This window comes from Patagioenas fasciata, chromosome 1 (genome assembly GCF_037038585.1).
Source record: "Patagioenas fasciata isolate bPatFas1 chromosome 1, bPatFas1.hap1, whole genome shotgun sequence".
Taxonomy (NCBI): domain Eukaryota; kingdom Metazoa; phylum Chordata; class Aves; order Columbiformes; family Columbidae; genus Patagioenas; species Patagioenas fasciata.
The window spans coordinates 57,946,095-57,973,543 of NC_092520.1; the positions used below are offsets into that span (position 1 = coordinate 57,946,095).

A 27,449-nucleotide genomic window follows, 5' to 3' on the forward strand; every position below is an offset into this window, starting at 1 on the left:
TGCTCAGAGTTTAATATATATATATAAGTTTTATATATATATATATATATATATATGAAGAACACAAAACTGAGAGTGGTGAAGCATGACTATAACTAATTAAAACTTTATTCCTAGAGTACACATTTAAAGACGAGTGACAAGGAGGGCCCCAAATGTACATGCTCAGAAATAGAAACTGTAGTGAAAAACAAGACAACAACCTTAAAGCCAAAATGAAACATATACATAATAGTCTTAACAAGTCATAAAATATATTACTTTACCTCAAGAACAAAAATGAAGGTGAAAACAACCGACATTGTTGCTAAAGGCACAGTCACCGGATCTGCAGCATCCCACTGAAATGCAAACAAAATCTGCTCACAGAACGGTAGCTGTTAAACAGAACTAAAAGTCTACTCATTACCTTAACATTTCGTACAGATTTTGTTAATGAATAGATTTCAATTTAAAATATAATCAAACAGGAATTCCATCTGGTGTATTATTTTCTCACAGATTTACAGATAAAATGGAAGTTAAAAATAATGGACCAGTCTACGAAAAGGCAGAAAGTGATTCAGCTCCACAAGTGACAATTAATCTACAGTCATCTGTGCCAAATGAGACTGATGTATCTAGAAAACATGTTTCCCTACATTCATCACAGTAATGGTTCAACCGATCATTAATTGGTGTTAGGAAATGTGCAACACATGCTGTACTACTGCAATGAAACACTGAAAAGAAAAACAATTACCTTAACTGATAACAACACAGACTGAGCCAGAACAAGTACAGCAATAGTTCTCTTAAAAAATGGATGCTGAGTTATGTCATACATCTTAGCTCTAAAGCCATCGTTATCTGAAAAAGAAAGAGTTTGAAGAACAGAAAATATACAGTATTATATTTCCTCTATTTCTTGACATATTTTCCATGTTCATTAGTGGCAAAATAATCCTTTACCAGTTTCAAAAGACATTTCTAATTTTCTGCTACAATTTTCCATATCAAATAGGGTTTCTGAACATATAATTTTAAATACTGAACACTAGCGTTGCATGAAGACTTTGCTACTTGTAGGGCAAGTGCATCGTTCAACTGCTGTCAGGTTAATACATTCCATTCATATCATTAACAGCCAACTGCAAATATTTTTCATTTAGAAATTCATTTTTCATTAAGGCTTATCCTAAAACCATCGAAGCACAACCTTTTTTGGGTTGATTTTAATAGCCTTATGTGGAGATCTGTAGTTGGTGCCTGTTTCCACATTAACTTATGCACAACCTCCTAGTGGCCTCACGATTACAATTTTAATTTGAATCGCAGACTCCTGGGGAATCATGAACACTAGGGCTCAACATGAATAAAATCAAAATATCTTTGATACCCGGACGAGGTGGGAGATGAAGAGGTTGTGCTATCTTCAGTCTGCTTTTCAGATCTTCCCATCGCCTCTGATCTACAGTCAGTAAAGCTGTCCCCTTAACAAACAAAGAGAAGCGTATAAAGCTTTTGTCATATAAAAGCTAGAACACTTAACGCTGTAAACATGAAAACAACATTCTCTTTGGTGCCTGAAATAAAGTTACATACGCAACTCTCCTTAAATAACACACAGTTTGGGCAAAGGAGTCTAAAGTACCCGCTGGTACTCAAGAGGATTTCTGGATGCATTAGCTGTGAGTTTCTGGGACTCGGCTCAGCAGGCACAGTTGTTGCTCTTTGTAGCAGCAGCCCAGTGCGGGCAGTGAAACACTGCAGGAGGTTGTCCATTTGACTGAACATCATTTGCAGGAAAGACTGTTTTAAAGAGTGGTCGATTTTGTCCAGACTTTTCTGCAGAAAACCCTGTGGCTCGTCTGCGCCACTGCAGTACCTTGGGGAACAAGCCCTCTAGGAGACTGCTGCCGCTCTCCACAGCTCTTCTGCTCAGGGTGTAATTCAAATAAAATAATAGCATACTATGAATCTACAAGAGCTCTCCACAAAGGAAGCACAAGGAGAGGTGGGGATACACCGTTAGGGCAGGTAGTGGTATGTGGTAACCTGTGTAAGTGTTTTCAGAACACAGGAAGAAACAAGTAAACCCCAAATGGAATTCAGTGTTATTTTAAATGACCTTCAAACCAAAAAGAGATCCTCATCACTTCTGTAAAATCTCATGGAAGGAGTCTGGACTTACAAAACCAAGCAGGACCTTGTCGAGGTAAATGTCACAAGCTTGTCTCTCAGACAGCTGGCTGCTCCCCCAGTCAGCAGGGAGCTGCACTGACCTGGGTGAGGGTTGCTGTGAGGTCTGGGGCTTGTGTAGGTGCTGGAACTGGAGCTGGCTGTGCAACTGATGAGGTCAGGATTGCTCCCTCTCAGTGGACATAATCTCTTTATCGAGATGCATCCCCAGACAGCACCTGGGAGGAGGTGCCTTCCAACACAACGTGGACAAAGCGACAGATATAAGGATGCCTATTACTCATGTCAGGCCCAAACAAAAACATTTAGAAATGCTTAGATTAAAAGGCAACCAGATGGGCATGTCTGGTTTATATTTGTGGAGAGCAAAGAAGATGAAAGGTGGCGAAAAAGGTGGACCTTTGGAAAATTTAGCAATCGGGATGCCGAGTTGCTCAGTTTCTCAGAAACCAGCACTTCACCAGCAGGATCATTATAAAGGGATCACAGAGCAGAGCTCTGCGAGTGGGACTGCTGTTGGAGGAACTGCATCTGCATTTGGACTTCAGCTCAAAACTGCCAGATAATACTTGAGTTGATCACATCTTCACTGCCGACTGAACACGTGGCTCTCGGGAGCTTCAGCAAGTGTCTGGTGGGGGTTGTGGAACAGGGGGTGGTGGAATACTTCAGGCTATTGCCCTGTGCTGGGACTCAGCCCACAGCCACCCATGGTACTTCCCAGTTCGACTACTCCAGGCCCGCAGCTCCAACAGCTCACATGAAATACTACAGCATATCTTAAAATATTTTGCGTTTTATTTTAGCGAATTGCTTGTTCTCCTGTAAAATAGCTCATTTGCTAATTGTCTAACTCTGACCCTCCTCATCAGCTCCTGGCACCACTCTAACCATGTATCAGCTATGAACTTTCTAAAGCCAACATCTACTGAAAACACCAATCATTTGGACAAGAAACTAGTTTTAAGAAGATACAGCTTAATCTCACACAGTGAACTGTTCTGCTCTCTTCTTTCTGTACTAATTGCTGGCCTTCTCTCTATCTTACTTCATATTTTTTTCAGTTCCTGGACATTTCTTCACTCGAATGTTGATTGGGCTGAAAGGTTTTCCCCACTGCATAATTAACTAATGTATTCATCTTTTCAACTCAAATTTGGAGATGTTTTCTTTTCCCTGTAGTATGCGGCAGTCCCATCCAGAGGATCCTGTCTTTAAGCAGTGTAGACATGAGCTGCTCTTTAACAATTCACCTGGGAACAGGTTTTTCTGCTTTTCAGGGTAATCCGCAAAGCCCATGTGAACTGCAGTTCTTTCCTAGAACAGTAGCTACTTTTTTGTTTGAGTGACAGACAATTAATTTTATAATGTACTCTGCTGTGTGCCAGGAAAAAGTCATGCAGCTTTACTTTCGATCTGAAATACTGCAATTGCAAGGTGCTAATGAAACCCCTTGGTCGTAACACATAGAAGTACAATAAACCTTTTGTACCTGCCACTGCACACATCCCTACATCAAACTAAACCAGTAGAGTGTGGAGTATCTGTACATACATTTTGCTTTAGGTTCCACCTCCATCTGGTAACACAGTTGCATTGTAAATAAACTCAGACAGCTTTGAAAGAGCATGTGACAGATTGCTGCCACCCCAAGGCTTGAGTTTGGGAGGAAATATGGATCAGGTGTGTGTGAAGCCATACTGTCAAGCTTGCAGAATGTAAGATTGGTAAATCAGTCCTAAAGGCAGTCTTACTAGGTAGCACAGACAGTGTAATCTCAATTTAAGGCTTCTTACAAAGCCAGTTCTACACATGATAAGCCACCTCAGTACCTTGTTTTCATTGAAATTAGCGATGACAACTCCAACGAAAAGGGTCAGTCCAATCATGCAGCCAAGGAATACAAAAACATGAATGTAGATTCCATGGATCTGAATACACAAAAATAAAATTAATCACTAAACCAAATCAAAGTATGTGTTGTAGAATTCAAAGACTGATGCATTTCCTTACCGGCCCAACGCGATGAATAATAACATCTCTGACTTCCACCCAGCCTTTCAATGAAAGAACTTCAAATAGTGCCAGCATTGCGTTCCCCACATTGTCAAAATTAAAATTCCGAGGATTTGCCCTGAAATGTAGTACACAAATAAGTGCAACTTCAGTAATAGAGTTGTTCTTTCTATTTTTACCTTGATTCTCCATAGTCTAACTAACATTTCAATACCTTGCCACATTGGTGTGAAGGCCTCTGAAATATACCATTCAAAGTTCTGTCTCAAGAAAAACAGGGCAATAGCAACAGCAATGAACATGTGCAGAGTAATTTTTCCTGATCCCTATGTATGTTTTATTTTGTTACTCATAATCCGATTCACGGTACTAAAGCTTATAACATGTCAATACATTTTGGTGTTTTTGTCAATGAAATTAGTAAAATACAGGACTCATGAAAAAATGGTTCTGATGGCACTGGCCAAATTTGGAAATTTACCTGAAGGAGACCAGTCTCAAAGCCACACAAATGAGTCAGACTCCAAAGTCAAGAAGATTCTTTAGAAAATGTTGTTCCTTATTTCATTATCATCGTGGATTGATGGTCTAAAGCAAAATTTACTGAGAGGATATCATATCTTCTTGTTTTTCCTACACGATATGTTCTGACCCATTGTATCAGTTGAGATTCAAGAGGATGTTTTTGGCTGAATATTGAAAGTACCCTCTTTGGGCTATGTTTACATGTTGTTCTGCCTCTACAATCCAAAACAGATAATCCAAGGAGCCCAATTAACGTTCAAGAATTTATAAGGTAAATAGTTTTATTCCAGAAGAATTGGTGCTTGGTGCTTCTGAAAATCCAAACATTCAGTGAAAAAGAGAGCTTTCAGAGGCAGATATTTCTTTTAAATGCGGTTCTTATACTGACATCTGGCTCTTGAAAATCTGGCCTGATACGGCCAACAGGTGGTATAAATGTCCTTGCAGTAAAACATTTTTCTGCAAAAACAAAGCATTCCCCAAAGTTTACAGTTTTGCTGATTAAGACAGTTTTTGCTTATTTCTGGATCAAGCTGGAGAGGATTGAATTTGCTTACTTGAGGAAGAATTTGTCTGAAGCATACAGAAACAAAGACTTCTGCAGATGTCAGAGTTTCACTGACTGTTCAAATCACAGCATATTATTTCATTAGTGTAGGATGGCTCTGCATCTACCACTGCTGGTACATTCTTTATCCATGCACATAGTCAATTAAAATAATTGTGGCTGTTAAGCTGATTTCGCAAAATGCCAACCAACTTAAAAATGTAAACAATTAAAGAGTGGAGTTCTTGCCTGTTCAGGTGTTGGAAAATATTAAACAGACTCTATCGGAATACTAACATAAACATAATGTTAGGTCTGAAATAATTTTTATTGCAGTACTGCACCAGACAGACCACAAGGATTCCCCTGCACAGGAAAGGAAAGAAGCTGCTCACTGGCATAGCTGATGGCCATAGAAGACAACAGCTGTTTTTTAGGGCTAGCTTGTTCATTTTTCAATGGGTAGCTGTAGGCAGGTTCATTTTCATTTCCTTTTCTTCCCATCTTTTCCTATTTATTATTAGGTTCTGTTGCTGATATATGGCTCACAGGATGTCTTCTTAATAGCACTAAAGAACAACTAAGTGATAATCTTGGTTCAAGACAATAATTCCCACTGTAATAATAATCACATCTAATTCCTATATAAGTTCAGTACCTACAGTCATTTTTTTCCTTTCTGCTTTACAAACAAAACAGCAGGTTAAGTCTGGAAAAGTTTCATATATCTGTTTTCTTACTAAATATACCAGAATTTTTGCCCTTAATACCTTTTGAATTAAAAAAAAAAAGCCCTCCATCAATAGTTTAGTGCTATGAGATTTGAGTGATTTTCTACATCAACAGCTGAGTTTTTGAAGAAAGAATGTGTAGCAACTCACCACACTCGTGGCACCCAAAATCCAGGCTTTTTCTCTCCAGGTCTTAACTTCAAATTGAGATTTTTGGAAACACTCACATTTATTCTGAAGATGCCATGACAATCTTCCTATAGTGAAATAAACCACAGCCTGAGATTAAATAATGGCCTGTGAGAGATGCCAAAATGCCAGTATAGACAGCACCTTTGCCATGATGGGGAAGCAATGTAAACAGAAATCAAGGCTTATTTACTGATTTGGGATTAATAGTCATGGACCTTTACCAAAAGCAAAAATGCAACTTAGGTATGATGAAAAAAACCCTTCTCCTTCCAGGACTGAGAGTGCTTTTCATTTTGCAAGACCATCTAGCCTTTCACCTCTTTTCCTAAAGACCACTGCTCTCTTCAGGTGATGATGATATTTCTCCAAATGGAGTACAAAACACAGCTAACTTTCTCCAGGTAACCTACACAGTATTCCTAGTGCTTTTAATCTCTTGCAGCCTCACCTGGTTTTTAGCTGCTGACCTAGGAATGCAAAGGTGTAATTTTTCATGGTTCATTCCATGTGACATCCAGTCCTCTGCAGATAATAGGGTATGAATTTGACAGCTTTTTCAGACAGTCCTCAATATTTGGACTTGCTTCATTTTTTACACTAAAACTCAGCCTTTCCCTTATTCACTCCTTTACCACCTTTCCCTCCATCATCCCACTTCTGAACAAATGCCCAAGTTCTCCATCTCTCACATGACAGTTCTGATTGCCCCACTGGCTTTCCTCAGCAGGAGGGAATGGGACAACATACTATTATTTTGAAGCAAAAAAGCAGTTCTTACCCTAGAGATGATGTGCGGATCATTGCATTTAGCCAGTTTTCCAGCAAACAGTTGCACTCCAAAGCTTGCGAAAACAAGCATTAATGTCAGCAAAAGAATAGAAACCTGTAAACATGAAGTTAGACTTGTCAAGCTTTCCTCCTGCAGTCTTGAAAAACGGGCTTAGATTCTTCTGTGAACTGCAGGGAGGATCGTTCGGCTGCATAAACCTGGAAATACGGCTTTTGTGACAGACATATTACGTCAGGTTCTGATTCAGTAACCAGGTGCTGTGTTCTTGCTGTTGTTGTTATTATTATGATTATTCACATCTAAAAATCGTAGATAAGGATCAAAACTTTCTTGCACTCAGTGTACCACCTTGTCAAATTCTGTATACACAAGAATTGCCATTCACTTTAAAGAGAACTCTTCAAGTACTTAAATATGTGCTACTTCTCTTTTGCTGAATCAGGCTTTACTAATTAATCTAAGCAAGCTACTGTTAGATATTTAATTCCAGGACAGCTACAATAAAGATATGCATAAGAAAATTATGATGTAAATATCTTTAATAGAATACAGTATCTACAAAATGCTAAAATGCTAACTAGCTTTATAGTTTTTGTTCTTCTGTATTACTGTCTGCAAATATTTTGCAGTTTAGCTTTTTATAAAAACCCTACCCAACACAGCATTCTGTTAAGGAACAAAATGTCTGTTATTTAGGGTGACAAATAATCACATAGTGTTCTGAAAAAACAGATTAGGTTCTGATCAAGCAATCACAGACTACCTTCTTGTTGTTATTCCTATAAGTGCATAATCATGATCATCATAATAACAACAATGACATAACAATGAGATCCAGATCTGCAATGAACAAATGTACTGTCTCTGGTTGCCTCTCAAAAAACTTGGAGGTAGAGACCTTCAGCTTGGAAACGAGATTTACTTTTGTTCTTGCAGAGCGGCCATACCCTACTTCTCATCTTCCTTTCCCAACTAGATCTGTGAATAAGGGGCAAGATTTTATTTCATTAATTCTCCTATGTCTTGATGGTCACTGAATGAATAATATAATTTAGAAAAGAGTTATTACAACAGCTTTATTCAGTACAAATGTAAATGAGTTAATTTTCAACCTGTTGTGTGGTCATCTGCAGTGGTAGCTACAATGAAAAGTAAACAGATGATAACAATGGATAAAAGATAAAAATACATAAACATTATAGCATAAATGGTATTTATTGCTCCTTCATGTCTTCTTTTTAACAATGAGAACAAAATATCTGGCACGTACCAGAAAGATTTCCTTAAAGCCACTAAACAGCTCTCGCACCACTTTCCTCATCTGAGGGACCAGCTTGAAAATCCGAAGAGGTCGGAGGCAGCGGAGTACCATTAAGAGCTGAGCTCCAGATTTGGCAGGGACATTTTGAGGCATCCAGCACAGGAATATCAAACTCACCTTGAGGAGACAGAGCAGAAAAAGGCAAAGGATGAGGCTCACAACGTCTTACTTGACATAGACACAGCACAGAAGATCAATAAACACTTCTCTTCCTTAAAATTAAAGGGACGATTAAGGCAAAAAAAAAGCCTAATTTGGAGAAATGACTTGGATTTCCTGTGCCCTGGCTGATTGTCCAAACAAATGGGCATCAGCTTCAGCCTCTGTCTTCCCCTGTGACTCAAAATCTATTTTATTCTTTTCAGCAGATGGACCTGTTCCAAAAGAAGAAATCAAATTGGCTGATTCAAAGCAGGGACATGAACTATATTCTTGCAGAAGGTAGCATCACCTCTCTCTCCACTTCTCATTTCAAGCAGAGATTCTATCCTAAACCTGAAATATCCTCATGGGGAATGTCTGTGAACAGTCTCCTCAACAGTTTTTCCTACCACTTTGTTACAGGCATTAGTAGTTCTATCACCATGTGGTTTTATCAGATGATTATTATGCATTCAACAGTGTTTTCAAACAGCATAGTTTTGTCTTGTTGCCCACACAATTTCTGATAGATGATTAGTGATTATAAAGTCAATTAATTACTTTTTATTTTTTAAAAAGTATTTTTAAAGCCCAGGTTATTACAGGGGGACAGAGATGAGTGTTACCAAGAGGTAAGTGCACAAAAAACAGAGGATCAAGTTGATATCACCAACATGATTTAAAACATAATACAATTCATTAAAAACAACAGTGGTAAAAGATAGTCACCCCATCAAAACAAAAAGATGTGCATGTGCTTCTAACTTTCTTTCATATTCTTTTAAGATCGCCATAGGCACATTTGGAATATCCAAGCTACACCTACTAAATTTTCCTTCAGACAAGCAGAGGGATTCAGAGAGATTTCAAGAAACTTATGCACATACTGATTATGCACACTACAGTAGGAGTTTTGTATAAGTATGCATATTTTCATTTATGCTAACAACGGAATCTTTGATACAAATTGATCATGACAAATTTTATGCAGCACATCTGTCTGGTGGATTAATCTCTGAAAGATTTAATCTAAATCCATCAAAGCCATTTTGCTTAGTAATTTCTTCAGTTAGAAAATATTTCATACTGTATTATACTGAGCTCTGGTTTTGACACATTGTGTGTGTTTATTGTCATATGGGAAGAGGAAACAGAGCCCCTTCTCTTGTATTTGAATGGAATGTAAGAAATTTCCGAAGGACAAAGAAAATAGTAGAAGAATTTTTTTTTCCTGAAAACCACTACTGACAGGTAATGGAATACAAAAAGATGCTGCTTTGCTTTCTTTCTGCTATAGCAACACCAGCAACAAGGATTTGCCCTTCTGTCAAATGGTAAAAGCTTTTGAAACATCTTCTATCAAGCAGGAGAACTGTTGAGAGGGAATGAAGCAACGAATGGCTAAGAAATGGATAAAGATTCTCCGGTGTAAAAATGCTGAAGCAAGTCAGAGATCTTGAGCTTACTTTGGAATAAAATCAGGTCTGATACTTAAAACATATCAACATATAAACAATTAAAAGGGACGTAACAATGGCTCTACACTAAATGGCTAGGTGCTTATCACATCAGTGTGTTTTTAGATGTCTAAACAAGTGTTTGCATACATAACTGCACGAGAAAATTGTCATGCTTATACAGAAATTACACTACTGCATTTGTACCAGGATGCAGAGCCAAACTTTTTAACATCAATCATTTATACATCTAAAGATATCAGAATTAAGAACGCTAAATAAACTTCCCATAAATTTAAAAACTTACAAGATATATAAATATGTCCATAACTCCTCCAAAGTCCCTAATGACAGCTGTTGGTGTAAAAAACAAGCCATCTGCCATTATCTTCAAATTAAGCTCAATGCTCATGAATATTACAAAAACATATTCAGCAATCTGAAAATCAAAGCAGAGAACAGTCGATTTAGGAAAAGGCAGTGGAAAAACCAAGGTGACAGTGTTTCATTAAATGCCAAACAATTCAGTGACAGTACCTGGAGTGTTGGAGCATGCATAACTCTTCTAAAGGGGGATTCGAACATCATGGAAATGCAGGAGCAGATAGTAACGATGATCATGACCCAGTCCAGGTAAGTAACCAAACCCAGTAAGTCACTGTGAAAAACACACAAGGATAACCATTACGAACGTGCCAAGAGTGCTGGGTCACTTGTATTGTGTCTACACCACAGTTAAGTGCTTTCCTATGAAAAAAAAATTAAGCTGAGGAGTGTCAAAGATTTCAATATTTCAAAAGTGCGTAGTAAAACTAAGGAAGTTACATGCAAGTGAAGAAGAGAAGTCTGATAAAAAAGTCCTCTTCCTATTAATCCTCCTCCCCAAACAACTCCATGAATAGAAAAACCTTTTTGAGGGAAATAAAGAAATACACATGTGCATGCACACATACACACACACACATGCATGTGTGCGCTCACACACTTATACTGCAGGCTAATGTGACCAAGCAAAGTTACTTTTGCAGTGCTTACTAAAGTTGATGATATTTGGTATTTTTCACTGCTCCAGTAACAGGATCTGTTTTAGAACTATAAAAAGAAGAAAAGATAACAGTCATTTACATTTTATTTTAGTCAGCATTATAATTATACCATGCATCCATCACGTCAAAGTAATTTATGTCCAAAATCAAGGCTATGTTTTATCTTGGCTTAATTTAAATGTCTGTATGAGTTTCATTTAATTCTATGTAATTTTAGTCATATTATCAACACAGCTAGTATCTCTCTAATTAATGGTTTACCTGTATTTCCTCTAATGATTCTTTAAACTGGTAGTTTTTTGGGTCTTGCTTTTGTAAACAAGGACTCAATTTTGTATTTTGCTTGGGGGCAGTGGAGGATAACCTGCCACCGAATTTTATGTACCAAAGTACTTCCTCAGGAGTTCTTCTACTTCAAAACCTCTTGGCTGATAACCTCAGTTGACACACACAAAAATATCCTTCCACAAGCCCTATTTCTTTTATTACTTTTTCAATCATTTTCTGATGAATATTTCTAGATTCTCCATATCTGAATTTCCCTGTGAAATCGCAGTGCTTCACCTGCCATATCCAAAAACCCATTAAGCAGCCAGAGAGAGTGAGAACCCCTCTATAAGTAATAAGGACATATTTAGGTGACACAAGTTAAGTTCTTGCTCCAGCAATTATTTAACCTTTTTACACAAAGTAGAACAGCTTCAGCAGGAGAAGCTGTAAAAATCCTACCCAAGTGGTTACAGGAACTTTTTTACTTAACTTTCAAATCCCCGTAACAAACCATGGAACCGATACTGCATGTGAGGGTTCTAGCGACTGGGATGTGAAATTGCTACCACTTCCTTAAAGTGACAAATTGACTAACCTGAATTGAGCCAGAGATTTCATGGTCATGAATAACAAGAACGCAAGATGCACAAAAGGAGGATGAGAGGAATCTTCCACAGGCCAGGTTCAACCACTTACACCAGTCAGTATACAGAATCTACTGATTTTAGTGCCTTCCCACTGAAGGCACTGGCTTTTGTGTCTTAAGCTCATACCTCTTCCCCACACTGTATACACTGGCATTCCTTAGCCTTTTTTACTAGAAGAAAATATGCATCCCACCAGTTTGAAAAATATATCTAGAATATCTTACTTGGCAAGCTGGGACAATGAATAAAGTAGGTATTATTTAAATAAATAGAAAAAATTACTTTAACAAAATCAGTTTACTCTTAGAATGGTAAACATTTTCATTAAACTGTTGATAATCCAAGTATCCTGTTACCTTTGGGCAATCCACAATGCTAAGAGGCACTGACATGTCTAATATTTGACAAGTGGATTGGAATGCATGTTTGTGAGTTTTGTTTTGCTGTTTTAATTTGCAACTACTTCATGGAACTGCAAGCCACAATCAAGCTAGCAGTTGCATAGAGAAGTAGGCACCTAACTGAAGGACGTGCTTCTACATAGGTGGCAGAACACTTAAATATGGGTACTGTAGAAACTGAGTATCTAACCTTCCTGTTGCTCTACTTAGCAGTAATTTGTTGAAGGGCACAAAGCAGATCCATAGTAAAGCACACGCTGAAACCAGGTCTTCCAAGTGTCAAACTCACAGCATTGAGCTACCTTCTGTCTTACCTGTCTGTTTGCAAGGTGACATGCATTAACCCTCCAAAATGACAGTGCCAGTCATAGACAGAGGTTTAAAAGAAAAGCTGTAAGATAATTTTATATGAAGCTGCTTGTACATAGATCTGTATCTGCCACACTCGCATACACCTACAGTTTAGTTCCTGAATGTTCCTGGTTTTCACTTGGTCTCAGCTTTTCTCCTTTTATCTCCCACAGCTGAACATCTCCCCGTCCATTCTGAATCTCTCATTATGGACTAAGGAGTCCTTGGGTGAGCACAGTGGGATTATTCTATTTTCATCTTTTTCTGTTCTGTTGGTGTATAAAGACTTCCCACCTCACGATGAGGAATAGGCAGGGACTAGCAAGCTGCTTGAAAAGTTGGGATATAAAACATTACCCTTTCCTCTCAGCTCATGCCTGCAGTTTCCCCACAGGCCTGTCCCAATTCATCAGCAGGGCAGGTTGCTTAAACACATCTCACCCCTTATACAGCATCTGATTGCTTCCTTTCCTCAACAGCAAGACTATACCACAGGCAACTGACTGCCAGCTCGTGGGATGACCATATTATACAGTTTTTCTTCCAAAATACAAGTTAGAACTAGATTTCTGAGGCCATTAAAGCAAACACTTGTTGGAACCAATTGTTGGTATGGAATAAACTTACGCATTAAAGCGAGCTCGTACCACCACTCGGCAGAAATTCCTGAATCTATGCTCACGACCAACTATGAAGAGTGGTTTATCAAAATATGGATGATTCTCCCGCAGCTCCTCTTCCTGGACTTTCCTTTAGAAAGACAGAAGGTAAACTATTAAGCATTATACCTGGCAAGACATATCCCTTATACTCTTTCTATTTTCATCATGAATCTCAATACTTTTTACTTCATATAGAGAATACTTATTATAGAAAAGCGTGCACTCAGACTTTTGATTTTTAAATACCTTTTCATTTCAGCTTGTTCTTTTTTTTCTTGGATCATCTTTATCTCACTGTCTTCTCTCTGTGCATTTCTGTATCTCACTGTGTTGGAGTGCTACAAGGAAAATGATTCCTTTTAATAGGGGTCTGCGGGTTGTTGTTTTTGAATGTTTCAGATGAAAGCAATCTTTATTTCCAAATGCACTGCACATCAACTCTATCAAGCATATTGTATTTCCTATCTACAGCAAAAGGCTGCTTATTTTCATCAAGGTTAATTTCAGTTTTAATTTCATGCACGAAGTCCCATCCAGTGCAACTTTTAACTTTAAAAGAAAAGGTCTTGTAAGCTCAGCCGATGTCTCTGAACTGGAATGAATACCATCAAAGTTACTAAGGGCAAAGACTGGGAAAAAAAACGGCTCTCGACATTCTTTCAGCTTCTCAAGCTGGCTGCATGTCAGCTACATTTGCTTTAAAAGATGAGTAACCTACAGTTTCTTTCTACCACCGTGCAAAATAATTCATTAATTACTTCTTGTGCAGTTTCTAAGTACTCAGCACATCTAGAAAATGACAATCGAAGTTTGGAAATGGAGGGACTTATATTGCCCCTTGAATTTTCCTAGTCACAGAGATCCACAAAATATCATTGTGAATTTGCAGAAGTGAAAATGCACTTAACTGCGTGAAACTATGGCACAGTGAAATCCGTGATTACTATTCTCCCTTTTAGTCTTTGTCCTTTTCTCTGACAGTTCCTGTGTTTGAAAAGTATTGTTAAACTTCTGTCGGAAATTTTGAAGTACTGTTTTGCCAGCCTGAGTGATTTGTATAATTCCACAGTAAGGCTTTTTAAGGTGTCCTGGGTAGCAATTGTTGTGTTCCTAATGTAGTGTCTACAGCTTCAGTGAATCCATCTCAGCAAGTGTTTCAAAACCAGTAAGTCTGTCACTGAAATAACCGTGTCAATTATTTTGAGGATAATTCTAATGCAACTACAGTATTCATGATTTCCTTTCAAGATTTCAAAAGACAAATTGTAAACAAGATCATAGACATTAGTCTTACACAAGCATTTATTATATAGTACATATGTTTATTTCTTATATTCTCAAATTGAAACCATCATTTCTATGAGGACTTACATCTTGAGTCAACGTTTCAAGAGATTTTCCTCTGCTGATTCGCTGGCTGTTGGAACCATGTCTCAGTGACCTGAAACAATCATAATCAATTTAATGATACATCTCTTAGATGATATTTTTGACCTTTATAGGAAGGCCATTATAAAGCACTGCTCTCCAGCCACCCAATATATCAAAATCTTATCATTTTTCTCTCGCTGACATCAGAAGCTTATATGTTCTTCAATTGTTTTCAATCTGGTCTAACATAAGCCAATTTCTTTCCTTCTGATCTTTAAACTGATAGCTTTGTAGTCGGTGAAGGAAATGACATTTGAAATAAAAAGGCATTTTCTCCATTTATACAGTACAATGAATTTCATTATTCTTACAATGAAGAATGTAGAATTCAGTTGTTTGCACAAGCAAGTCATTTCAGTTTTTCACACATTAGGTATTGCTCAAATTTATTTTTTTCATTCACCTTTATTTTAAGAATATTTTTAAACCATCCTTCCTGTGTTTACCTGCGTTCTTGTCGTATATGATGCTGGACACTGAGTATTGACCTTTCCTTTGCAGGCTGCCCCTCAAAGGATCCACTCAGCATGCGTTGTCTAGTGCAGGCCCTACAAAGAAATATAATGATGATGACACAGAATTTTCAGTATAAATTAGAACTTCTGAGGTAGCATGTTCAGACAAGTCAGCTTGGCTTTCTGGGGAGCAAGTGCACAGCTAAATGGAGAATAACAATAAAAGAGCAATGGACTTCCCATGAAAATGTGTTATTTCCAAGGCAATGGTCCCCATTCTGCAACAAAGCTGGTCATCTGATGAACCTTCTCTATGCCATAGCAAGGCCTACCTTTGAAGTTTTTTCAGTTTGCTGTAGAATGGATGGTCCCTTAAGACTTCACGAAATGTGAAAAGGGTCAAGCAATTCACTAATCATCCATAAAACCAGCTTCTCAGCAATAAAGAATGGAGTACTACAAATACAGTTGTCAATTTAGGGCAGCTCCCTTTCAGGGCTGTATGTGACAACATATTTATGTACACAATCAAGACCTGCAGTGTATCTTTGAGGGTTCTTCTCCATAACCAGGACGATGTGTAGTCTGAAATGAAAAGCTGCACATTGCTCATATCCTGTAATATGAAATGTCAGCTCTCTTGGAATGCATTGAGCTCACAGCATTTTGTTGTTGTAACAGGGTTTTTTCACCTGTTAGTTCATTTGTTTCATTTTGTTCTTCCTGAAATTTGGCAAATATATTTTACACTATTTTGGCAGAAATGAATATGTCACTTGGATGGCTGGTTAGTAAGTGTGCGACAGTGCAACAGAACATGCATGTCTTTATTTTGCTGGCTACAATGAAACGGATTTGCTCAGGAAAAATGGAGGTTTCCACTAAAGAGAACTGACACAACTTCTCTGATGGCTGATAAAAGGCACTTTGGGCAACTTTGGAAAAATATTTTCACTTTCCTGGAATGCTGCAATATTCCATTTACACAGTGAATGGCTTATTGCTCATTTTGTGCTTTACAATCATTAAGAGAAACTCGCACACGATCCAGCTGGTAGTATTTCATACTTTTTAATGAATCAAATCTCCATTTTTGTTGAAAACATGAAAAAAACTACATGCTATTGGAGTGACCACTCTGTTCGCCAGTCTACAGTGATGCTTGGATAAATGCTGTCCTTGACACCATGGAATGATCACGCTTGATGGCAAAAGGCGTCCCAGGCATGTTCTTCCCCCCTATGACTTTGTTTTCTCCTTCTTTTGGATTTAAACACATAAATGATAGGAGTAGGGATCCAAAGTGAGGTCTGGAACAAAAAATGAGAAACTTACAATGCTTGTAAGTGTCACCACTGCCAGTCACACTCACAGGCTACAAAAATACATTGTCCTACACTCACTACAGAGGGCATTAGATTACACTACAGTGAATGGAAGCATTATGCCATTTAAGAAAATTACTGTATGTCTTATAAAAAACAGCTCATCTTAGTCAAATCATGAACACTATAATACCAATGGATTTTAAGCATTAAATTAGGGAGGATGATATTACATAGCACTGTCAGAATACAACAGAGATATCATTTGAATACCTGTGCAATTTTTGTGTAAAAAAAATATAAAACTATAAAAAATAGATCCTACCTAACTCCATTAAAATGACAATCCAGTTTTGTTCAGAGACAATGGAGAGAGTTCTGTGGTCTGATTCTGTATAGAGGCTTCCTGCTGTGACATAGAAGGTAACTTATCTTTTTTTTTCCCCTATAAATATAAATTATTGTGCTCTGCTTTTAACTGCTAGAAAGGTTTTTCTTGACATCAAAAATCACTTGCACATAAACTTCTCATGTCCTTGTACACAGGTTACGAATCACAGAATCACAGAATCACAGAATGCTAGGGACTGGAGTTACATAAGTTACATAAACTCTTAGTGTCCATACTAAGAACATTAAATGCTCAAACAACAAATTATTTACCTGACTAACAAACAAGATGGCTTATTTGATTACTAATGGTATAATAAAATACACTTAGCCATATAGCGTACAGAATGGGCATGCATAAAAATGTTAACACATTTGGAAAGACTCTTAGCATTGCTTATGATCTCTTCCTAAGTTATATTCCTAAATCCATATTCACTGTTATTATTGCTATTGGTTGTCTTTTCTTTTTTTTTGCTGTTCTGTTGAACCATTTTTATTCCAACCCGTGAGTTTTGCCTTTTGTTTCCTGATTCTCCTCCCCGTCCCACCAGTGTGACGGGAGAGATGAGTGAGAGCACATGGTTCTAGTTGCTGGCTAAACCATGACATGCTGAATCACCATCCCTGAAGGCGTTTAAAAGATGCAGAGACTAGGTTCTTAGGGACATGGTTTAGTGATGGACTTGACAGTGTTAGATTAATGGTTGGACTTAATGATCTTAAAGTTCTTTCCCAACCAAAATGATTCTATGATTCTAAACTACAAGTTCTTAATTTGCCTTGAAAAGCATCAATGGAATAACATATCCTGAAAAAGAAAGTGTGATTTGGTAGGTTATCAGAAAGCCAGGTTACAGGTTAAGATCATAAAGAATGTGATACTGGAATACTACATAGTTTGCATTACCTGCAAGCAATTATGAGGTCCAAACTTTTGAAGTCCTCTGAACTATTTCATGCTTTGGAAGCCCTGAAAAATAAGTAGTGACCAGAGTGTTCGAGTAACATTCTTTGAGCTAATGCAAAATGTTAAATGCTTTGATCAATACTCCAAAATACTATACCTTTCATGAATATTCTGAGGTTTCTTGCAGAGGGTATGCATATGGCTCACGCTTGGACTTTTCAGGGAGGCCTCCTTTCCACAACAGGTCACTCATCTTCTTGCATCCCAATATAACACTGATTTGTTGTTCTTCTGTATTGTTTCAATGAGTGAATATTTACGCATTCTGTAGTAACTGCACATATTGCTGTGTACTTTTGTTCTTGCTTTCCTTGAAACGCACTCACACTGAAGTCATAGTAGCAGTGTGGTATGCTTCAGTAAAACACACCATTATCGACATAATTCAGCACTATTCTCACTATGACTCTATATTATTGCTACATCTTTCTGTGCTTTGATTATACTTCCAACTAACTTGGAAAATATGGTTAAATGTGGCAGGTGGTGAATCCACCTGATTGGTGTTCTAGTGTTTCCCTTTTTCATTTTAAAAATTTAATTCAATAAAGCACTGTTTGAATAGCAAATAAAACACACATTTTCACCACAGCTACACTACCATTTTTTGGGGAAAAATATATTATTTTTTGAAGAAAACCGAATCTAGCACTAGTAAAATAAAATGAATTATTAATGTGAGTTGGATAATTCATGGTTTTTCTTTCCATGTTTTTCTTGTTTCCTTCCATATGCTTCTAAAGGGAAAAACAAATAGTCGCTGATTTTCTTCAGTGTTTGCTCAGTCTATTGAACTGTGGTAACATACTTCCTTCTGACCATAAGTATGGTAACATACTTTATTTTCTTTAGCCATTTGGCATTCTCATTGTTATTCTTACCTTGCTGGTTCAGCTTTTCCTCTACCAGATATTTGTATAATAATTATTTTCCTTGGCTTACAGAAGAATTGAAACAATCAATGGAGAAGGAGGAACCTCAAAGGGCCATCTAGTCCATCGCCTCTCTCAGAGCAAGATCAATATCTACACTATTCTGGGCTGATGTTTGTTTAACTTACTTTTCTGTACCTGCAGTATTGGAGACTCCACAGCCCACTAACTCTACTTCACAACAATGCTTTACAGTTACCTATAGCATGGCGGTGACTTGGCACAAAACCCATAAAGTTTCATATCAATGGATATGTGCATTCCATTATTTCTTTCTTTGTCTTTGCAGGTCAAATCAAATTATGTCATAGACTTGTGGAGATTTAAGAAGGTGGTGACTAAGTCTGGGTTTTGCTTCTGATGACAACAATCATCACCTGATCTTAACTAGAGTATTTGTTCTGAGAAATACATGGTATCAAAGCTTGGCAGCTCATAAGCTGAGCTTAACTGGAACATTTGTTCTGAGAAGGCATGGTTTCAAAACCTCACAGTTACAAAGAAAGAAATCATATTCTTAAGAGAAAACATAAATTACATACAGAGAAACTTGTTGTAAATGTTTTAGAACTAGTACAAGTCAGTCATGTAACGCAAGCAAATTTCTGATACAGGATACCAAAGGTATGTCTTCTATGATGAAACAACCGGTTACGTGGAGAATTGAAGAGCAGTGTTTGACACACTGAATGGTACGGTAATAAACCAGAAGGACCCTGATAAACTTGAGGACTGAGTCAGCAAAAGCTTCAGGATGTTGGACAAGGAAATGTGCAGTTTCACACCTGCTGCAGAATAGCTCCATGCATCCCTGCAGGCTGTGGAGCTCCTGGCTGAGGAAAAGGAACTGAGGGTTACACTGGCTCTGGATGGGATGGAGTAACCTGCATGGTAACTGGACCAGTGTGTTCCTGCCACCAGTAAGACAAACTGCCTACTATATTAAGGAGTGTAACCAGCAGACAGAGGGAATTTATTATCCTTTCTATACTTGGAGCTGCAGGGGCTGCATCTGCGACAAAATTCTGAGGACTCCAAAAGCAATGCTGAAACACAGGAGCAGGTACAAGAGGTCAGTGGCCTACAAAACATGTGACCTCCAGGGAGACTTGGGAGAACTGGGCTTGTTTGTTTTGCTGAAGAGGAGGCTGAAGCATAAAGCTGAACTCTTGTTACTGCAAGATGACAGTGCAGTGAGCAAAGGCCAGAAACTATGGCTTAGAGGGTTTAGACTGAGCATCAGGAAAACTCTCTTGAGGGAGGGGTGATGCAGTGCTGGAACCAGAGTAGGTGGAAGACGCAAAGCTGATCTGATCCAGGGTTAGCAATAGTCTTACTTCAAGTGTGCAGCTGGATAACACAGCCTCTGAAGTTCCCTTCTGACCAAGACTTTTACGTTCCTGTGATAAACTAACTAATGAAAATGTCTGCTCATTCTCTTCAGACAGGTGGTGTATTATATTACACAATTGTATTAGTGTCCAGAGATAATTTGTTCAGAGATTAACTTTATAACTTTCCTAGAAGGACAGGGAATCTCATTTCTTGTTTATTCTAATATTCAGAAAAAAACCCACTGTATTTTGCAGAAATACTTGTATGAACGCACTCTGAATTATCTTCTAGTATATTAGTAAATCAGTAGAACTGGATACTTAATTCAAAGAATTATTTTTGTTATTTTTTCCCCAAGATGCACTCACAGCAGTCTCAGTTTCAAACAAAGGATAAATGCACATTATTGAATTAACTGTTTATGAAATGGAAAGTTCTACTTAACCATGAGCTAAATTATTCTCTCAGGCCCAGTAAATACATCAGACAAATCTTGATCAGAACAGTGAAAACCCTATTGCATACTGCTAGCATCAGTTTACAGTTTGACTACAATATCAGCTGTAATGAAAAGCAAATAAAAAACTGCCCATTTAAAAAATGTTAGTTTCCCAAACTGTTGTATATTTTATAATAAAATGATTTCTTGTGATTTTTGTGAGTTCGATTTTCTTATCAACAGCTCAGAGAACTTTTACGTTATTCCTTGTATTTTATAAAATAAGAGCACAAACCCTTATGTGAGGGTGATTGAGCACTGGTGCAAATTGCCCAGGGAGGTTGTATCTCCATCTTAGCAGATCTTCAAAAGCTGCCTGGAGATGGTCCTGGGCAACCAGGTCTGGGTAGCTCTGCTTGAGCAGGGAGGCTGGGCCAGATGACCTCCAGAGGTGCCTTCCAACCTCAACCATTTTGTGGTGCATGGTTTAATAGAGACTAGAGTCAGGTTCTGTACTAATGATTCTTTGATTATATTTTGGACTATGTGAGACTACTTTAAATTTGCTCAGTTTCCTCACGATTCTGTGTTGTCTATCATTTATCCTCAGCACTGAAGAGAATGCACTTGTTTATACACAACATTTTAATTGGACCTTATCCACCCTGTCTACCTCAGAAAGCCAGTGGAACTAATGAAGAACCCATTCTTAGACAATGGCCCCATAAGGAATGAGGGTCAGAAGAACCACAGGCACAAAACTTGTGTTTAAGATGAAAAGCAGTGCCCACAGCGAGAGAAAGTGAGACAAAAGTGGGAAACACTGAACATAATGCAGCTGTAATGAAATTTACTAGAAGTTATGGTTATTGCTGCTGAGGGAAATGTATCATAATTTTCAGAAAGAAATGGAGCTGTTTGTAATTCAGAAGCACTACTAAATGTGATCCTGTTTTGAAAAAATTGTTCTGTCTGTAACTCATTTTTCTTTCATTTCATTTTCCTTGGAAGGGTGAAGTCCCCAGCTCAGAATGGATTTATGTGAAGAGTTAAGTCTTTCTGTGCTCTGATACTGGTAGGGGTGATATAAATCACTGGTCAAAGTACTCAGGACAGTAGTTGCTACATCCTTGGCTCTGTTCCTAGGACTAACTGCACCAAGACCTCAAAAGGGAAAGGTGAAGGTCAGTTTCCAAGCAAGGTCTTCAGAAAATATGTGGTTTCCCCACAGCAAGAAAGTTTCAGGAAAAGAGACCTGAGACCTCAGTTTTGCTGCACAATGTAGTATTAGATGAGGAGATGAGACACTTAGGATGGAGTGTGTGAACCTGTCTCTCTGGGTGGTTGGTGGCTATTTATGTCTTTCTTCCTCCAAGAGGAGATGTCAAGGTGCAGTTCAGTATATAAGGTGAAAACCAAGGTTTAGATAGAGGAATATGCACAAGACAGACAGAAAGGTATCTATGTGTAATGCATATTCCATCTATGTGGTTGGTTATATGGAAATATACAGTATTAGATTAAAATAAAATTTGACAAAGTTTAAAAAGTAGTGGGGAAAGATAAGAGGTGGACTTAAGCTAGAACAGACTTAAAATTCTCTTTTCATTATGGCAATTTGATCAAGCTGAAGTTGCCCACAGGCAGCTTTTCTGTGTAGAGGCATTGTTTCAAACAAAGACTCCTTAATTCAGGTAGTCAAAAATTAAAAAGATGCTAGAAGGAATCTTTTCAGAAGGCACATCCTGAGTTATCTTTTATTGTTCTTGGCATAAACATCCTTTCTTCTTTTGTCAAACACTCCAAATAGCTGAGACTCAGCTACTTTTATTAAGGAGTATACAGCATTTACAACTAAAGTAAAAATAAGAAAAAGAATCTCTTGTGTATTGTGAGTTTGAATTTTCCTCTGTTCCTTGAATTGAATCCAAAGTTTCAGCTGTAAATTTCATCTTTTCTTATAATTTTTTTTTCTGTTTGTAAAACTCCCCTGCACCAACATGGAAACACTGGCAGTGCTCAGGACTAGCACACTCATCACTGGCATCCATGAACATGATTTTCTTATGCCAGATGTGTTGGAGATGTTACAGTTCAGAACTTACATAACAATTTTGAGGTGGTTACAAGGAACAATAAACAGTATTTGTTCCTTTTCCTCAGAGGAGATTAAAGACTGCTGCTATACATTGTTGGCATTGTTAATGTACCTCATACCAATGACAGTAATTCTCATGTAAAACCAATAGTGACCCGAACAATTAGAGCATAGTGTTACCCCCATATGATAACCTTAGACGCGGTCTTGGAGATGTACGAGTGCTTTATTTACTTACGGTGCTCGGTACTTACTCGACAAGGAATACCGAAATGAGTGGTCATTATTAGAACATTCAGGAAATCCTTCTATGGAAGTCACAGTTCTGCAGTCTTCTTCATTGTACATTTCCTACTTGGAATATGATAAGCTGTAGTCTATGCTTTCTAGCCTACAACCCCTGTGAATGTTTATGTGAATATCTATGCAAGAACTAAGCTGGAATTCTTCAGGTAAAATAACGCCACTTACAAAGAGACATTTTTTACTGGTGTAGAAGGAAGATGTGAAAATAGCTGAAAAATCATCTTTCTGCATGACACATTATTCAAATACACACTGAACAAGAGCAATCTCTCTCTTGTTGCTGTTCAAATATATAATAAGTCCAGAGAAAAAAGAGCAATTTATCTTTGATAATGAAAGCAATAGCAGTATTACAAAAGGATACACTGTCATAAATATCATACATACAGTAACAATCATGAAAAACAAGGTTATGAGAAATCAGATGACAGTCACAATAATATCAAAGCACTGCTGAGTCTTACCTTAGAATTTTATTGATTGCTGTCTCTTTTTCCAGAAGGTTTCTTGCTCTGATGCTGAAAACAGATTTACGGAGCTGTAAAATTAAGAAAAAGAGAACGTTCTTTTTAATTGTCCTAAAATATAGCACATGTATCTGACAGACCAGTGAAACATAATCATGCTGTGTATGTAAAATTGAACACATAATGTTCTCCGTCATAAAGCTGTTTTTCACTGTCTGTGGCACAGGTGTCCTTTTCCAGGAAGAGACTGGTGGAAAAGATCAAAATCGTCACACAGAGCTAATTCTTTGAGGAATGCATAAGATCCTAGCCTTTTCTTGCAGGTTTTGTCCTCCCTATCCCAATCCGTAGCTAGTTTCAGGTGTAAAGGAGCAGATAGTTTTGTTGACTAGTATTAATATTATTGCCTTTATTACACATACTTTTTTTCCTCCAGTTGGCCAAGTCACACCTTTGACTTGATCCTGGCTACTCCTCCTCCACTGTGGATTTTGATTAGGCTGCATCATACTCCGGAGATGCCTCAACTTCACAGAAGAGCCGGCTAACAAGGTTTAGATGTCTCACTCCACTTCCTAGAGCTAGGTGAGATTAAAGTCGGTGTCCTGTTTCTCCTGAATCCAGGCCTGCCTGCCTGTCCTGCCTGTTCTTGCCCTCTTCACTATCCTTTTTTTTTTCCTGATGTAGAGCAAAAAGCGTGGAGAGCAAAATATGCTTGTGATTGCCTCTAGTCATGAACAGTGTTTTAGGCATATTCTTGTGAATGGGACTTCCTGGACATTAAATGAATGGACTGAGATAATAAAATCATAGAATGTCCTGAGTTGGAAGAGACCCACAAGGATCATCGAGTCCAACTCCTGTCCCTGCACAGGACAACCCCACAGCTCACACCATGTGTTTGAGGGCCTTGTCCAGTCTCTTCTTGAACACTGTCAGGCTTGGGGCCGTGACACCTCCCTGGGGAGCCTGTTCCAGTGCTGCACCACCCTCTGGGGGAAGAATCTTTTCCTGATGTCCAACCTAAACTTCCCCTGGCACATTTTCCTGCCATTCCCTTGAGTTCTGTCATTGGTCACTAAAGAGAAGAGATCAGCGCCTGCCCTTCCTCCTCCCCCTCTAAGGAAGCTGCAGCCGCCACGAGGTCTCCTCTTGGTCTCCTCTTCTCCAGGCTGAGCAAATCAAGTGACTTTAGCTGCTCCTCATATGGCTTCTTCTCCAAACCCTTCTTGACACTCTCTAGCAGCTTAATATATTTTTATCCTGTGTCCCAGAACTGCACACAGTGATCTAGGTGAGGCTGCACCAGTGCAGAGCAGAGCAGGACAAGATACAAGAAAACGCAAGCACTTCATTCCTAAGGGAGTAGTAACAAACTAGGTAAATCAAGGAACAAATCATGGTTGAAGAATTTAGCTGAGGAATTACACCTGTGATGAACTGAAAGTGTCTGAAGACTCAACTCTGTCAGCAGTTTAGAGATCATTTTCTTGAAGTAAATGGTTGAGAGAGATTTGGCAGCTCCCAGCAATATGTGCTCTGTTTTTGATTGATCAGAAATGGAATCTTTGAGCACATTTCTTTAAAACTATTTGTTATAAATACTGGATTTGTGTAACGGATCTGTTTGACCTCAGGATGTATTTCTAAAACACCACCTCAAATCCAGAGTTACTTGATGAACAATTTTGCTAGAACTTCTCTCAAGACTCAGACTGACTCTGATTCACAGTAAGATGTCTTACTTTACAGAAAAACAGAAGCCTAGAAAATAGCTTAAAACATTTTACTTATACTGGCTGTCCTTCATAAAATGACTATTGCTTTTTAAGCTACACCTGTAACAGCAAGCTGCAATCTCTTTCCTAACACTTGCTTTTTCAAGTGTGGCCCCTTTAACTGCTCTCAAGTCCTAACCCACCTCTGTACAACTGTGGAAGTAAGAACATAGATGACCCGAAAACACCACAATTTTGAGATATTGTGGGTTCCTTAAGAAACCTACAACTTGAAAACTGAAATAAAGTACGCAACACTTCAGAATGTATTTTGGAAAATAAAGGTATTGGAATTCCAGATAAGATTAAAAAAATAGTAACAGAATTCTTGAACATTTGAACACAAAACAAAAAAAATCACTCAATTGCCTGATATGGTTAACTTCAAAATAAACTGAAAATCACAGTTTGAGGTATACCATTATATTAAACATCATTGTGTTGGGGTAAATATTTCATATATTGAAATGTATTCATATAGGTTTTAACTCATTTGCAGTACCTCAGCACAGGTGTAGTGGCTTTATCAGCATGGTACTTTATTATGGATTTAGATATAACTCACAATGGTGAAAGTAATGGCAACTCCCACATCTTTTTTCTTCTAATGTCAGTGATGAATAGCTGGAATCCCAGATGACTGATTCTTTCCTCTTATCAGGATTGCAGAAAGAAGCTGCCAAACCACAGGAGTATCTATCATTTTGCAAGGTTTAGCTACTAATTTTTTTAAGACTCAGCTATGAATATCAAACTTAGTGGAATAATGAAGGCGGAAAACCAGCTTTTTTTTTTTTCTGTTTGTTTTAGTTGGTTTTTTCATGTTAGAAATAACTGCTTTAGAATAATTGCAATTACAACAAACATGGAAAAAGAAGTGTGCTGCTTACTAATGTGTTATGTCCATTTATTTCTAATAACAATTCTTTGCTTGTTAACATCTTAGAAAAGACCTAAAACACAGAGAGCACTAATTTCTTTTCAAATTTCCAGTGTTGGCTCACCTGACTTCAGGAAAAAACTGAGGGAAATAATTTTTCCTGAAATTGTCTACAGCTTCCTATATGGCACAGACCACATCTATGAGGTGCCAAAACACATTAAGTGTGTGGTCCAAGCAGGGAAATTCAGCCAGGTTGTCAACAAGGGAACATGCCCTGGGAAAGTGGGAGCAAGGCGTCGACTTCTTTTCAGACTTTACAGGAGGTTGGGCACTTCTACAGATACATTCGGTGCTTCCCCAAGCCAAGTGCTAAACCATCTAGTGCCAGCGAGGAAGAAGAACATCTCAAGAAAAGCTGCTAGTAGTAATCTAGGCCAAGGTCTACTCACATCTGGCACATTTGCCTACCAGGGACTGCCGAATCCTCTCTATAGGTAGCCAGTCTAACAAAGATGAAGGGGGTGGTCTATATTTTGCATAAAAGCATACTACTAAATCCCTTGCACATCTCAGTTGGAAATGGTGTGACTCCGTTTTTGATGCCTTCAATGAACTCTAGCTGTCTGTTGGAGATGTGCAAGGAGAGTGCTGCACTCTGGTCTTTGGTCACCGCACAGCCAGAGGTGCAACATCCATGGAGCCAGAGAGAAAAAGCGAAGCAGAAAGAAGTAGTTAACATCTGGAGCCACTTAGATGGGAGAGGAAAGACTGTGTTCTAGTTCCTACTCCCAAAGCTGTTCATGGATTTTATTCAGTGATGCTTCAACAAATAAATGCCTGAGAAGTCCTGGAATGGAGAAAGGGACCAGAACACAGGGTGTTGCACCAGGCTATTTGCGCAAAGAGTGCATTTATTTTTCCTGCACTTTTTTATCAGAAGGACCAGCTGTGAAATTTGCACCTGAGGCAGCACGTCCTTGGGCACTGACTGTGGTCTAAGCACACCCAATGGACTGAGGCTGACGGGAACTTTCAAAGGTTTGTTCCCATCCTGTCTGTCTCTGCAATGGGGCAGAACTTAGACTGGAGCCATGTATCCAGTTCTATAACCCAGCAATACACAAGCATGCAGAAGATCATATGCTTTGGTGCCTTGGGATCACAGTGGTCCAAAATGGAATTGATAACACAACCCAGGCACTTCCAAGGATTACAGTTTTTGGAGATGATGGTCCTCATTGCTCTTTAGGACTTGGGCATCCTCACTTCAGCAGAACCCTGGTGAATTTATCTTAAATTTAAAATATCCAGAGAAGCAATAAAAGCTGATATTTTTAGATATGCACGATTGATCTGTTTGTC

General features: G+C 38.3%; 1 protein-coding gene and 1 long non-coding RNA gene across 6 annotated transcripts in view; both read right to left on the minus strand.

Annotated features, from left to right (window-relative positions):
• The window catches only part of NALCN (sodium leak channel, non-selective), a 245,206-nt gene that overhangs the window by 17,892 nt on the left and 199,865 nt on the right, over positions 1–27,449 (minus strand). For 4 of the 5 annotated variants that reach the window (XM_065829703.2, XM_071807101.1, XM_071807097.1 and 1 more), the window contains 16 exons: positions 23,424–23,497; positions 15,156–15,257; positions 14,650–14,719; positions 13,525–13,616; positions 13,244–13,366; positions 10,937–10,993; positions 10,439–10,559; positions 10,209–10,340; positions 8,253–8,420; positions 6,971–7,075; positions 6,151–6,257; positions 4,195–4,315; positions 4,014–4,112; positions 1,379–1,472; positions 743–849; positions 267–341 (listed from right to left, as the gene is read on the minus strand). In XM_065829703.2, the coding sequence (XP_065685775.1) occupies positions 267–341; positions 743–849; positions 1,379–1,472; positions 4,014–4,112; positions 4,195–4,315; positions 6,151–6,257; positions 6,971–7,075; positions 8,253–8,420; positions 10,209–10,340; positions 10,439–10,559; positions 10,937–10,993; positions 13,244–13,366; positions 13,525–13,616; positions 14,650–14,719; positions 15,156–15,257; positions 23,424–23,497 (1,647 nt within the window). The remainder of the gene's footprint in view (positions 1–266; positions 342–742; positions 850–1,378; positions 1,473–4,013; positions 4,113–4,194; positions 4,316–6,150; positions 6,258–6,970; positions 7,076–8,252; positions 8,421–10,208; positions 10,341–10,438; positions 10,560–10,936; positions 10,994–13,243; positions 13,367–13,524; positions 13,617–14,649; positions 14,720–15,155; positions 15,258–23,423; positions 23,498–27,449) is intronic. The other variant, XM_071807107.1, reaches the window with a different exon arrangement.
• Positions 16,220–23,226, minus strand: LOC139827648 (uncharacterized). Its single transcript, XR_011738553.1, has 2 exons — positions 17,790–23,226; positions 16,220–16,474 (listed from the first exon to the last, which is right to left on the minus strand). It is a non-coding gene; the product is annotated as an uncharacterized lncRNA (long non-coding RNA).